This window comes from Haplochromis burtoni, unplaced genomic scaffold (genome assembly GCF_018398535.1).
Source record: "Haplochromis burtoni strain Fernald_Lab_line unplaced genomic scaffold, NCSU_Asbu1 Contig_1, whole genome shotgun sequence".
In the NCBI taxonomy this organism is placed as follows: Eukaryota; Metazoa; Chordata; class Actinopteri; order Cichliformes; family Cichlidae; genus Haplochromis; species Haplochromis burtoni.
In genome coordinates, this window is record NW_024582362.1 from 6,011,017 (window position 1) to 6,025,154 (window position 14,138).

The 14,138-nt window shown below is 37.2% G+C and overlaps 1 protein-coding gene across 1 annotated transcript in view; it reads left to right on the plus strand.

Annotated features, from left to right (window-relative positions):
• The window catches only part of tpk1 (thiamin pyrophosphokinase 1), an 80,295-nt gene that overhangs the window by 16,468 nt on the left and 49,689 nt on the right, over window positions 1–14,138 (plus strand). The window contains exon 4 of the mRNA XM_005912062.2: window positions 4,322–4,391. Within this exon, the coding sequence (XP_005912124.1) occupies window positions 4,322–4,391 (70 nt within the window). The remainder of the gene's footprint in view (window positions 1–4,321; window positions 4,392–14,138) is intronic.

The following is a 14,138-nucleotide window of genomic DNA, read 5'->3' on the forward strand; positions in this document are numbered from 1 at the left end:
ATTTTCTTGGAAAGTTCCCTTATAGATCTTAGCAAGACCTCCACATACTTGTTAATTTCTATTTCTTAACTGGATTATTAAATGAGCAAGTGGCTACCCCAAAACCATTTTTCGTCTGTTCTCTATGGGCATCGATTATTTTCAGAATGCTAGGCAGCTGCTTAGAGGAACCCATGACTGCTGATTGATAGGACAAGGTCTAAGCACTATGTATAACTTTGAAATTTGCATCCTATGTCCTTTTAGCTTTTGAACAAGGTAAAAGGACACTCTGTTAAGTTATGAAAGCTTGAACTCTGCCCGAACTTTAGCATAGCACTCCTTCACTCTTTCCTTTGAAATTATACAAAATAAAAATAATAATGTAGAAAGTAATATTTAATATTTAACATCATGCCTTTTGGACATCAGTTTAACAGTGACATAAATTCTGGGTTCCCAAAACCTTTATGCTGCTGTGTTTGTATGTATGTGAATGAGCTTGTTAGGCTCAAATGCCCTGATATGAAGGAGAAGATGAGTTAATTGTTGTATTTGTGGTCTTCTTCAAACAACAGAATAACAGTAATTAGATTTTACTGCCTGCGGATAGAGTACAGATGGAGAGATAATCTTTCTCAAGTTCAGTTTACCCACTTGAGCCATTTACTGTGATGAAGACAAATGGGACATTGAGAAATCTGTTGTATGCACATTTCTGACTCTAAAGGATTTGTGTCAAGAATAGCAGTGTTAAAACAGGAGAACTCACTTTCTGAGTATTTGACATGCAGAAATGAATCAAAGGCCTTCACAGTGACAATTTAGAGGGGAAAAAAATACAAGTAACCATAGAAAATTAGCCAGTGAGTCACAGGCATTTGGTCCAACCTGGTCCTAAGGGCTGATGCTAATTCAGTTTACTTCAGCATGGCCACACTGTATCATGTATAAAATGTCTTTAAATGGGGATTATCAGGCACATGTCAGCTGACTGACCAAATAAATGCTTCTCAAGCAATTTTCTGACCACTGGCAAAGCTATGGAGGAATATATTTCAGGCCTCTACATCAGTTGATGTTATGCCCCACTTAAAAACGAAGTGTTGACTGGAGTGAGGGGTAACACAAAGTGAAAGAGAACACATGAACTACTGGAGAATAGATGTCATTTAAACGTGATTTATTGCCCAAAACTACTACAGTAAAAATGAACACAGGGAAGCTCTTTTCTTCAGGGTCTCCAAGGCCAAAACAACAAACAAAACACCCCCTTTAGCTAAAAATCAAACCAAGTACTCACTAACCAAAACACAATACAATGGCTGAGCTCCATGTCTAACCAAAAACAGGAGAAAACAGTTGAAACAAAAATGGCAGAGAACCCCTACCTGCTTCCACAATGATGAACTAATTAACACAATAAGGGCACACCTTTGCTTACAATAAAAGAAAGAAAACCAAAGTTCACAGAGTTTAAGTTCTCACACCCATACACACTAAGGCCCGCTGCCCAAAACACTACAGCTCATAGCTCTGGCAAAAATGGGGAAAGTGGCAGGGTTGTGGCAGTTTAGGATGGCAGACTATATGCCGTGGCTGACGAGCTGGAACACACCTCAGCTGTGGCTCATGAGGCAGACCTGCAACACAAGAAAAGGACCGTAACGGTTGACATTTAACATGCAAACATTCTCACTATAATACACCAAATCACTGTCTGTGTGTCTGCAAACACCTCTTGCAAGATGATCATTCACCAAGAAATCATTGTATTTGCAGCAAAATGTTAATTCTTAACCCATTTACTCGAAATAAACTGTAAATATAACAAATTAATTGATCGCCTATTGAGCAGAGTCATGCTAACACTTGTTAAGAACAGGTAGTTTCTTGCTTGCTTAACAAATACATAGCTTTTGGTTTTGTGCTGTTACACCACTGCTCAATTATTATTATTTTATGAGATTGCTTTTTTTTTTTTAACTCATCGCTGTAAACTGTCCTTATTTTAAGTCAGGCAGGAGGTTGTAAAAACAATCTTTTATAAGATTTTCTATTTGCATTTTAAAGTCATGTAAAGTTAAAATGGACTTTTAGACAGTACTGGAAGTACTGCACATCTAAACAAGTATTGTCTAGGAGAAGTCTCCGGCTCTAAAGTGTTACTGAGTGACGGACTGGCAGCTCTTTTTCTTACAACTTAGAAAGAATGTGTCGAGATTACTGGATCACTACAAGTAAAATAAATATAGCCACGCTATTGCATGTAATAATCATTGCTACAAATGACAATACATCATTTTGAAACATTTTTCTGATGTTGGTAAGGCTTTTAGATTTATTGTAACCACATGTGTTTGTACGCTTAAATGGAGCGCAATATAGACAGAGCTGCAAAAAAACAACTGACAGACAGAAGTTACTGTTCTCAAATTTGTGTGAAGTCTGAAAATTATTCAGTGTCTGTGTGTGCATGCACACACTTATACACAGATAATGACTGATAGCTTTACAGTCTGTCACCGGTCTTAAAGGAAAGTTTCTGTTTTTCAAGGAGTTGTCATTTGAAAAGTTTCTTAGCCTTTGCTCTCTGTCAGAGATAATGAGTCATTTACATTCCAATCATTTCTTGACGTGAAACATCGGCAGCAGGTGGTGGAGGTTATGAATAAAAGCAGTACCTTCAGTATAAGCGTCTTATTTACATCAGTGCAAATGCATCTGCGTTGTCGCTTTTTAAGAGCTAAGGGTGAGGGGAGTTAGACTCAGAATGTGAGAATAATCATTCTTCTCCTTTTATCTCGCTAATTGCGTCCAATTTAGCATACGTTTAAATGTGATTTACAGTATGTAGGTGTGATGTACATTGTTAAGTCCTTCACGTATTTTTAGAGACCACGGTGCTGCTGATGTGTTAAAAGTTGTGCCATATGTAAAAGTCGGTTTTAGCACCTATTTCAAGTTGACACTGTTGCACATCTGTTGTATTTCTTGTCACAGTTCACTCAGTATGTGCATGTATGATGTGTGAAAAGCAGTGCGTCTTTTCCCAGGAGTGTGATTTTTTTTTTTTTTCCTTTTTTTTTTTTTTATACCACAGCCAAACATCTTTTCAGCATTATTTAGTTAATAATGAAACACCTAGGAATGCAAAGTAATATTCAAACGCTAAATACCACTTTATTTAGACTAATGTCTTCTTTTCTAAGTTCACATTAAATGAGAAGTAAACTTTGGGGGGGTTCCGTGTTCCAAACACAAGCGTATGAAAAGTACTGGGTTGGGGGAATGGACACAGTTCTTGAAAAGAAAGCTTTAGAGACATAAAAATGCACGAGTGTTGCCCGTCTCTGTGGTGCAGGCTTTAGTTAGTTTTAAACAAGGTGAAAGTAAAACTTTGGCTGATCCTTTGAAGTTTTCCCTTGTGTGAACACGGCAGCCCTAAACAGAAAAGGGCTCTTAAAAAATAGGTTGCGTGTTAAATTTGAATAGAATAGAAGCAGAGAGAGAGAGAGCATACATTTGCAAATGGTTTGCATCTAATTTAGTGCAACTTGAATAATATTTTAAGAATGGCAAATAATCCCATCATTTGAGTGTTACTTAAAGTTAAAAAGATAAGTGCTCTTTCGCTGCCTTTCCCTTTTAAAGGGTCAAATAGCTTTAACCATAATGCTTTGCTGGCACTGTGGAACGCGCCGCTTGTAATGTTTTCATTGGGAGAAAGTGGTTTCTTTCTAAAAAATTTGGACCTTATTCAAACTTTGTACATTTCTGCAATGATTGAAGTAAATCCATTTATCAAAAAACCTTGGGAATGCTGATGTTGGCGTTCAAAGTACTTTCTTAAAAATAACACATTGTTAATGTTATATAAGTCCCTTTTTGTATAAATGTGTTTTTTGAAAAAACAAACAAAACACTTGACACGTTTTGAAAGGAAACTTTTCGGGGATAAAAAGAGCGAGTGTGAATTACATTTATTAGAAGTGACAGTGGAAAGATGTCGCGTGTGAGCTGGTTCCTAATGATAGCGTATCTAAATATACAAGCTCCTTAATTATTTTATTTTTCGCACTCATAATGGCACATTTCTTAATTATGGTAATGAGGCGTATGGAAAAAAATTAAAGTTATGGTATATGGTAAAATAAAAATTGACTCAAGAAATCCTGAAGTGACTGTATCCAGGTTACTGATCCATAAGAGACTTGATCAACACTACATGTGTGTTCGTAAAGGTTTGAAGAGAATCTTGTTGCACCTTTAGAGGAAATTGTAGAAATATGCACCATTTATTTCAAACAAACTGGATAAATATGCATCTTTCTTTCTATAGCTCTCTTGAGGGCATGTGCTGATGGAGCTGCTAATCACCTTCATAACATCACAGCTGGGGATCGCGACAGGTGAGGCGACCTCGTGTCACATTTGCATTAGTTAATATGTGCTTTCTCTAAAGTGCCTTTGTTTTTGTGCTTACTTGTATGATTTGGAGAATTTTAATTACACAAAGGAATTGTTTAGATATTTTTCTCCAAGTGCTATGTTTTGGGTTCAGCAGCTGTACGTCTGGTTTCTGTGACTTCTGTGCATGACTTTACCCCTGCTCTCCAGCTCAGATGTATCCTGTATGTGTGCCACATGTGTGTTTCTGACAGAGTATTTTAGGAGTGCATTCTGTTGCGGCATTTGTGTGCGCGTGTGCGTGTGAGGCTAATGGAGGACTGCTGTCAGGTCAGAGATGGATCTGGGGATCACTGGGTCCCTGAAGTGTTCAGGCTTTCACATTAACACCCAGCATGTAAGCACGAGCCTGTGTTTTGTAAGGGTGTGAATGGGATGTTGTGTGTGTTTGTCTGTCGACGTGCATGTTCTTTCTCTTCTTTCAATGTAACAAACTTTCAAGTTGTAGACATCTCTTTAATGTCTTTGAGGCCCATTAACTTCCTCACAAGAAAAACTTATATTAGTCCTTAAAAAGAGAAAATACATCAATCTTTTTTTTATTTTTTTATTTTCAAGCTAAAATATTATTGCCTGAAAGTATGTAGTTATGCTGGGCATATTGTTTATTTATCTTTATTTACTTTTGTTCGATCACATATGAGTTAAAGCATGAGCTCATGAATTGTACACTTTTCAGCCACCTTATTAGTTACACGTTATTAGTACCAGTTTGGATTATTTTTTGCTTTCAGAGCTGAATGTTTCATCAGAAATTGAGACTCATGAGACCAGGAGATGTTTTTTCAATGTTCTGTTTATCTTTTTTGGTGAATCCATACAAGTTTTAGCCTCCGTTTCCTGTTCTTAGCTGACAGGAAGCATACCAGGTGAGGTCTTCTCCTTCATTGTTAGCTGCGTTGTGCATTCATAGAGGGTCTTCTGCATATCTTGTGACAAGTGGTCCCTACTTTAAGTTGATATCTAGGTAACATATTTATATTATTATTTTTTTCTTTTTCAGACCATTCCAGAGATATGTGCAGTGAAATATGTGTTAATCAGCACTTTCTAAAATACATGTTCAGAATCACTTGACCATATCGACATGTGTTTGGTTGTTTGCGTATTTGCGTTAATGAGTAACTGAACAGGTGTACCTAATGAAGTGGCTGTGTGTAGTGTTGTAAATTTTAGCAATTTTTTCAAAAATAGCAGCTTACCTGTATTATCTGTAACTCTGCAAAACAGACTAAGAACAAGAAAAATATGAGTGAAATAAAAGAAGAGTAAAAGTATAATTGGATTGATTAAAAATGTTAATTTATGGCCAGTGCACTGTTGCATGATCAGGACAAATGTAAGCAGAAAACCAATAAAATGTTATTTTCCAGCCACAGTAGTAGCTAAAAAAATTATAGTTACAAATGACTGCTGCAAATATGAAACAACAAAACTGCCATTTCAGTTCAGTGTTATAACAAAGTGTTTTGAGTAAGACAGTTTCATCTGATCAATACTGTAAACATGGTGAGTTAAGACCTGCATGCTGCAGGTTGCCTGCAGTGCATTTTACCATATATTATGACAATGCTCAAACAGCAACTATCATTTCTAATAAGCTAGTAAGACTGTCTTTTGTGTGTTTTTTGCTCTGCTGTAGAAATAAAGCAAGCTATATATATAGATCTATGTTGTGTGTCTGTCACATACGCCATGTGAGTCTTGGTGGCAGAAGCATTGCACTTAGTTCTGTGTAGTTGTGTGACACAGCAGATTCATCATCTGACCCCTCAGCTCGAGCTCTGTCAGCAGGCTGTACAGTGGAGCTGTCAGCTATGCCCGCCTTTTAGCCTGAGTGCTCCAAACACTAACAGCATCTGTCCTCAAAAGTTATGCATTACAGTGCTGGGAGAGTGCGAGAGAGGAGGGAAGAAAGGGAGGGGATGCTTATGGGTGTGGAAGTGTAAATCAATCACCAGCAAGTTAAGATGTATTTAACCCAACATTACCATAACTAATGGACTACAGAGAGGGATAGAAAAGGAGGAAGGGATAAAGAAATGCAGGTAATCAATCAAAGCCAAATTTTATGAGAGCATAACGGTGCTGGAACACAGACAAGAGCAGCAACTTTCCCATGAATCAAATATGATTCAGCAGTGTGAGGTATGAGGGAGATAAATAGGAAGAGAAAAGCAGAAGAAATGTATTGAAAACAAAGAGAAGTTGAAGATAAAGATGTAGTACATACAGTGGGCATGCTCGTCTATAGTAATGTGGGAGTGCACGTTGAGCTTTCCCCAAATTATGTGTAAACACATTATAGAATTTCTTTTCTTTTCTTTTTTAATATTCATTTACATACAGAGCAAATTGCACTCAAAAATAAAAAAGCTGTTAGTTCAGTGTTATAAACTCTCACTTGGAGATCAGCAGACTCATAAAACGATTAATCCCTTCAAATTCCTGCAAGTAATCCAGAAAAATTGCACTGCTTCACTATGGGGGCACATTCATACTCGTGCCCCCATAGTGAGGAACGATAGGACTAGGACTGCACAGTCGAATTTGAATCTTGATCATAATTTTGTTTTCCTACAATTAAATGAACATTATTAAGTAATATTAAAAAAAATGCCTGCTGAGCCAATTAAAATGCAAAGCAAAAGAAACCCTAAAACTATGCCTGATGATGTGCCTGCATGTGCCAGTCAAAACTGTGCACTGTAACTATGCTGCTTGATGTTTCCTGGATGAGTAACACTACATCATAAGGCAAATCCATCCATTCATCAATCCATCCTCTTCCACTTATGCATTTCACAGTCGGGCATACAACAATCATCGATTCCAATGTCTGTAACAGCAGAAGGTGAAGAGCTTTTTTCTCAAGGCAAATACTTCCGATCAACCAAAGATATGTTATCCCCTCACGCAATGATTTACTCTAACTGGCAATACCTCCACAGTACAATATGCAAAACATCACATGGAAGGGAAAAACGGATCTCACAGATGTTGAATACTTTTCTCTGGATTTTTTTCTTCACATCCATTATGCAGGTACGAAGTGAAACACTTTCTATTTTGCTTCTAAGAGAGGGACTTAATAAACGGGAATTTAGAACAAGGTTAATGGGAAAGCTGAGCGATTTTTCTTTTTCTTTATTTTTTAGAGATGCACTGAATTTAGGTGAATTTGGAGGACCAATTTTATTTTGCTGTAGTAAGAATGTAGAACAACATGGATGTGAAAGCAGCAGTCAAATGACAGTCCATTAAAAACAGTTTTGTCACTAAAATCAAGGTAAGGTTGTGAGAAACAAGTGATCTCAATATTGATTAAAATAATTGTGAGTATCCTTTTGGCCATAATTAGTGTCTGGTGGTGGGATGTGGGGGGTAAATCTTTGAGTTGCAGAATGGGGTTTTCATGGATTTTCTTGTCCTTCAGTTTGACCATATTTTCTGCTTTGTTTGCCAGTGAAGACAAGAGACATTCAAAATTGAAATTTTCAAGCAATGCGATTTTATTAATGCCTTCTTCAAAATGTGGACGATGTCAAACCATAAAAAGTGAAGTGAGACTTTGCAGGGTTTTTTCCACATATGTGGCTGTGACTATGATTTCCATCAAAGAATAATGAGAATAATGTTTCTGGTCAACCTTCACATTCTTCTGTACTGCCACAAGAGCAGAGTGGGTGGACGGCCTCCTACAGTTAAAAGAAAGGCGCCACGTAATCTTCTGTCAAAACAGGCTTAATGGTAGACATTAGGGATGTAGAGAGGAGGGGGTGCTTCAGGCTAAGGCTCTCTGCCTCTCATGATGAGTCAAACGACAATGATTCTACTCGGTGAGAGAAGGCAAACGGTGCATATTTTTGATTTCTCCATGAAGCATGCATCTATATATATTTTTTTTTTTTCAATCTTATTTTAAAGTGTTCACTCCAAGCTTATGTAAGACATAGAAACATTCTAATATCATGCATTATTGAGTTTCTATTAGCCGGTTTCCAGCTGAAGTTTATATATTTCTCTAACTCTGTTTTCAAACCTAAATACATTTCTTTCTGATGTGCACGCCCTGAATCATACTATTTAACCAACTGCTAATTTCTTAGAAATTTGGGTCAGCTGTTTGTTCTTTTCTTGGTATTGCATCTCCAATTCTCCTTTTACATATTTAAGTGCAGCATGCTTAGATCTCCTAAATATTCCCGACAGTGTTGTTTATGCATATGTGCTTTTTACTCTGTCCATGTTACGTTTTTAAGTTGTCCTCTATCTGGCTCCACCTTAGGTTGGGATTATACTCTCCAAGTCTCTTAGTCTGTTGGGGCCACTCCTGAGAATGTAAATAATCTTGTTTATTGTAACAACAAGTTGTGGATTACTGCTATGCGCTCAGCCCTGCTCTGCTTAAATCAAAAGAACTTTTTGTATTAGTACCTAGTTGGATCAACTCACCATGGATCACCACGACTTAACAGGGTTTACTACCTAATGTACATTGTTGTTGTCCCGTGATGTAATTAGTATGTAAAACAAACCCTACAACAAAGGTAGATGTCAAGGCAACGCGATACCTGCTGCTATGTCTCTGGTTGAAAAATGGCAATTCTGAATTTCATAAACGAGAAGCTCTCATGACTCATCGAGTAACCCTACTGACCAGCCAATTGGTGGCGTGCAGTCTGACAACGTCATATTTTAGTACCTGCTTGGATCACTTGGAACACTGGGCAAGTAGGTACTGAAAAAGTACCTGGTACCAGGTTCTATTACCTAAGGGAAAACCCTGAAAACTATGGCTACTTAAATATATGCATACTATGTATAAGAAATATATATTCATATATATAACAAAACACTGCACTTACTTATAAGGCAGTGCTGTTTAGACAGCTGTAATGAGTTATAATCCCAATTCCCAAAAAGCTAGGACAGTGTGTATAATGTGAATAAAAACAGAATGCAATGATTTGCAAATCTCATACACCTGTATTTTATTCACAGTACAGTGGAAAAAACTCAATGTAAAGCAAAGGCGGAAAAACAGGAAAAAAGGTCATTTTCTACTATGAAGCCATGCTATTGTTATAGATGCAGGTATCTACTGTATGTATGTGGTCATGTGTTTGGTTGTTTTCGTATTTGCGTATTCTGAAAGTTTTTTCAGGCAAGAATTTGCCTCAAAAAACACGTCATCTAGTATATGTTGCTATATGTACCTTTCAGCATTGATGGTGCCAATTTCATAGGCAGTAATGCACCCAGATACCATCAGAGATGCATGCTTTTTTAACTGAGGACTGATATTGTGAAAAACCTGGTCCCTCTCCTCTTTCATCTGGTGGATGCAGTTTTCCAAAAGAAAGAAATCTAATTTTTATTAATCTGATCACAGAACAGTTTCTGCTTTGCCTCAGTCCATTTTACATGAGCTTTCTCCAAGTGAAGCTAGAACTTTAGGCTACACTTGTAGGTGTCATGGCAAACAGTGATTCACAGACAATGACTTCTGAGCCCATGCAGTTATTTCCAGGACATAACTATGCCTGTTTTTTTTTATATATTATTATCCTATTGATTATTGGCCTTGTCCACTGCACAGAGATTTCTCCAGATTCTTTTAATTCTGTACTGTAGATGAAATATTCACTTCACAGTTTTACAGTGACCAACAATTTTGATTTTTTCCTGCGATTTTTCTTTCTAAGAAGCTCTGCCTCTCTACTGGGTATAAAAAGAGCATTTTAATGTTACTCACCTGTTGCCAATTAATCTAATTAGATGCTAAATGTTCAAAGTGTCCCTCCAGCCGTTTCTTTTTAGTACCACTTACTTTTCCAGCCTTCCACAGATGTGCTGCAGCCATCAAATTCAAAATGAGATAATATTTTTCCCTCCAGTTTGGAATTGGGATTGTGCAATTAAAATATCGATCACAATAATTATAATATTTGAGGCTTTAGTTATATCATCCTGCATTATGATATTGTGTACTATAATATTGTTAATGATATTGTTAATTGTCTTTGGCCACTAACACTAACTATTAGGCATCTGACTTCATATAAATAAACTTCATGGGTATTCATGGGTTTTTTGCCTTTCCATCAGGTCTGACACTGATGGTTGGATTTTCTTGCATAATAATAAATAATAAATAAATAAATTGCCTCTTTCAAATAAATTGACTTTGTTTATAATGTCTGCATCAAATCTAACACTGTGAGACAGGATGATGCCAAGAGCTGGATGAACAGCTTGAGGAGTATGGCTAAATGTGGATGGAGGTAATTGAACACAAGCAGTTTATAACATTTGCAGCTAGTGGTGTATGTGATGTTAATAAAATATGAGGACATATGCTTGTGTTATTGTGTCTCTGTTTGACTAGTCTGTATGTAAAAGTGAATTTTATAGCGTAGTTATATCACTATATCAAGGTCTATTCATTTTGGTTTGTTGAAGATAATGCTGTCCGCCTCAGCAAATGAAGTTGTCAAAAGCAGAAGTACTTTTTTATAAGCCTGAGTGTTGGATAGATATCTTTGACAGCCTTTCTTTTTATTTCTCTCATTTTCATATATTCTACATTCCACTGACGCCTCGCGATTTTTATTCTTTATGTGTGCCTGACAGGAAAGTACCTGCATGTGTGATGTAGACAAAACCACATGTTGGTTGAATTCTAATACAGATGTGATCAGAAAGGATTTAGACAAATATGTTGATATTATATAGTCCCTTTACTGTTTTTTTTTTAATGTAGGTTGTATTCATACATTTGGAAACTGTTTAGTTGAGTTTCAGGTATTCTTTGACCAAATCAGGGTCAAATGCCAGCAATTTATTTAGCAGGACTACGTATAACTCGTAATGCAAAACTGGCTCTGTCTTCACCTGCGATTCTGCTACACTCCTGATGGAGTTTGTCTATTACAGACTGATTGAAAATCCTCCCCAGTGTTTATTGCTCTGTGTTGGAAATTGACATGCTGAGTCGAGTTGATGAGCACAGGGAACTGGGCTTTGCCTTTTAATATGAGAGCTTTGCACTTCTGTTTCTACATAATGCGGTGTGCTACATTTTGTTAAGTTTATTGTATTAGAATTGTAGCAATTAAGGATAATTAAAATTACAACTGTCCTTTTTTATACTACAGCTAGTAGCCCTAAGAGTAATACAGAGAGTTAATAAACCTAGAAGATGTGGTATGACAGGTATGTGGTTATTAGAAGCCTGCAGATATTTAACTCATTAACTTTGGGATCAGACACAATTGAATCACATAAAGAAATCTAATTTTTCAGATGTACACATGTATGCTTTCAGCATCATGCCACGTCAAGACAGGAGGGTTTGCGGTGTGTCGATATAGACATGCGTAGACGTGTTAGACACACACGTATACCAACATGCAATTAAGATCACACTCGCGTGCTTTGAGGTTTTGATAATTAGAATCTTTGCTGCAGTGGGATAATAAGAACTCTATTAACACTGATTGATTTTTTAAGGCCTGTGCTTGCATAACTACCCATTATGAAACCAGATAGTTATCGACCGCATAAAGATGAATTATGCAACTGGTCTTTACTAACTAATAATTTATATCTTCACATTAACCCATCTTTGTTTATGCACTTAGGTATATACACAAAAAACTAGTTCATGATGATTTAAACTTTGTGACATGGTGCATTATCCTGCCGGAAGCAGCCAATCAAATATGTGGTCATAAAGGGATGAACGTAGTCAGCATCAGTACTATTCTAGGTAGTATAATGTATTTATAGGTAGGTTGTGGTATTTAAAAGATGCTCAGCTATATTCAGTTGATATTAGGAGGCCCAACTGTGCCAAGAAAATTTTCCACCACGCCATTATACCACCAGCACCCTGAGCCTTTGGTACAAGGCAGGATGGATCCATGCTTTATGTTGTTCACATCAAATTCTGACCCAGCAATCCAAATGTTGCAACAGAAACAGTCTCATCAGATCAGGCAACATTTTTATGATCTTCTATTTTCCAGTTTCCAATTTTGAGCTCATGCAAACTGTAAGGTGCCCCTCCTGCTAGCTTTTAGCTGACAGGCGTGGCACCTGGTGTGGTCTTCTGCTGCTATCACCCATCTACTTCAAGGTTTAACATGTGTTCAGAGATGCTCTTCTGTATACCTTGCCTTTCCTAGGTTGTTGCTTTTCTGTCGCCACAAGGCAGTGCATCTTAACAAATATAAGATATTATATCATATCATAGTAAAAATAGCCTTTTAGCAGTCTGGTTAAGGTAATTAAAACAATACAAAAAACTGTTGTCATATTTAAAAGCACCGTGCCTATATCGTCCACTATCTGTCCCTCCTATCTTCTAAGCAAAGAGTAATTTTTGAGGTTCCATTTTAACACTTGACCAAAAAATGTCATGTGATTTGTTGTCAAATGTTTTTTGTCATGTGTCCACATTTGTATGCAAGTGTGTGTGTGTAAGAGAGTGTACTGTTCACATCAGCTATTGTGAGTCTATCTAGTGCTATGCATGTCAAACCGCTTTGGTTTTGGTTGTTTATGTATACGGCATGTAATGATGTCATCCAAAGCAATTCCTCCACCTCTTCATCATCTCTTCTACTCTGATTGGGAGATGCGATAGATGAGAGGAGTAATCAGAGCCACATCTCCTCAAGTGATGAAAAGGACCTGAAAAAGGGAGAAGAGTGTTTATCGTGTTGTGATTCACGAGAGGGTGAAAGCTACAAGAAAATAAAAGAACATATACAACATTTGGTTGTAATTAAGTGGTCATATGGAAGCAGTGAGACCCAATTTGAAGAAAACAAAGACAGAAAAAGAAAGGTGGAAAATATAACACATCTATCCAAAAAGAAGGTGTTTCTTCTGTCCTTAGATGTTGATTCTAAGGACAGTGTTTAGATTGAAGAGTCGCTTTAATTATGTGGAAAAGTTAGAACTGCAGTGCAAAAGTGTGAGATGATTTGAAGAGACCGTGAAGAGAAGAGCATTATGTGAGAACTTGTTCATGATAAAAAAACAGGCAGACGATGCAGAGAGAGAGGGACGCACAAGCTGCCTGACAGACAAAGAGATACACACATACAAAGACACGCACACAAACACAGGCAAAGGTCACACAGCCAGTCCTGCCACTCGGTGCTCAGACAAACTGGTGGTAAAATGCTCTATTTCCCATCCAAATTAAAGTGTCAGTTAACATTAATGTGGAAGTGAAGACTGTCAGGCGCACAACATGCAGGCACACAAACACGCAAACAGCATTTACCCTCATGTGCACAGACACAAATACAGAATTTAGAATCTTGGCTGGTCAATTACTCTCCGCCGATGGTGTCATGCACACAGGTCACAAAGGAATGTGCGTGTGGTTGTGTGTGCATGTGTGTGTGTGTATGCGTTTGTGTAAAGCTCTGATCAGACCCAGTGTCACAGCTCATTCCATCTGTCACATGAAGGTTATTTCTGAATGAAGATGCAATTGTGGCGTTCTGTATAATAAGAAGGAGGCGAAATAGCCTTTGGTTGTGTGTACCTGCATATTTGCTGCTATTTATGCATATTTTGTGTGTTTATCTCAAGATGAAAAATTTGTTCCTTGATCATTTTTTTTTTGTCTTATTCAGTTGGAATTGTGCTTGCTTGTCTTTAAACCT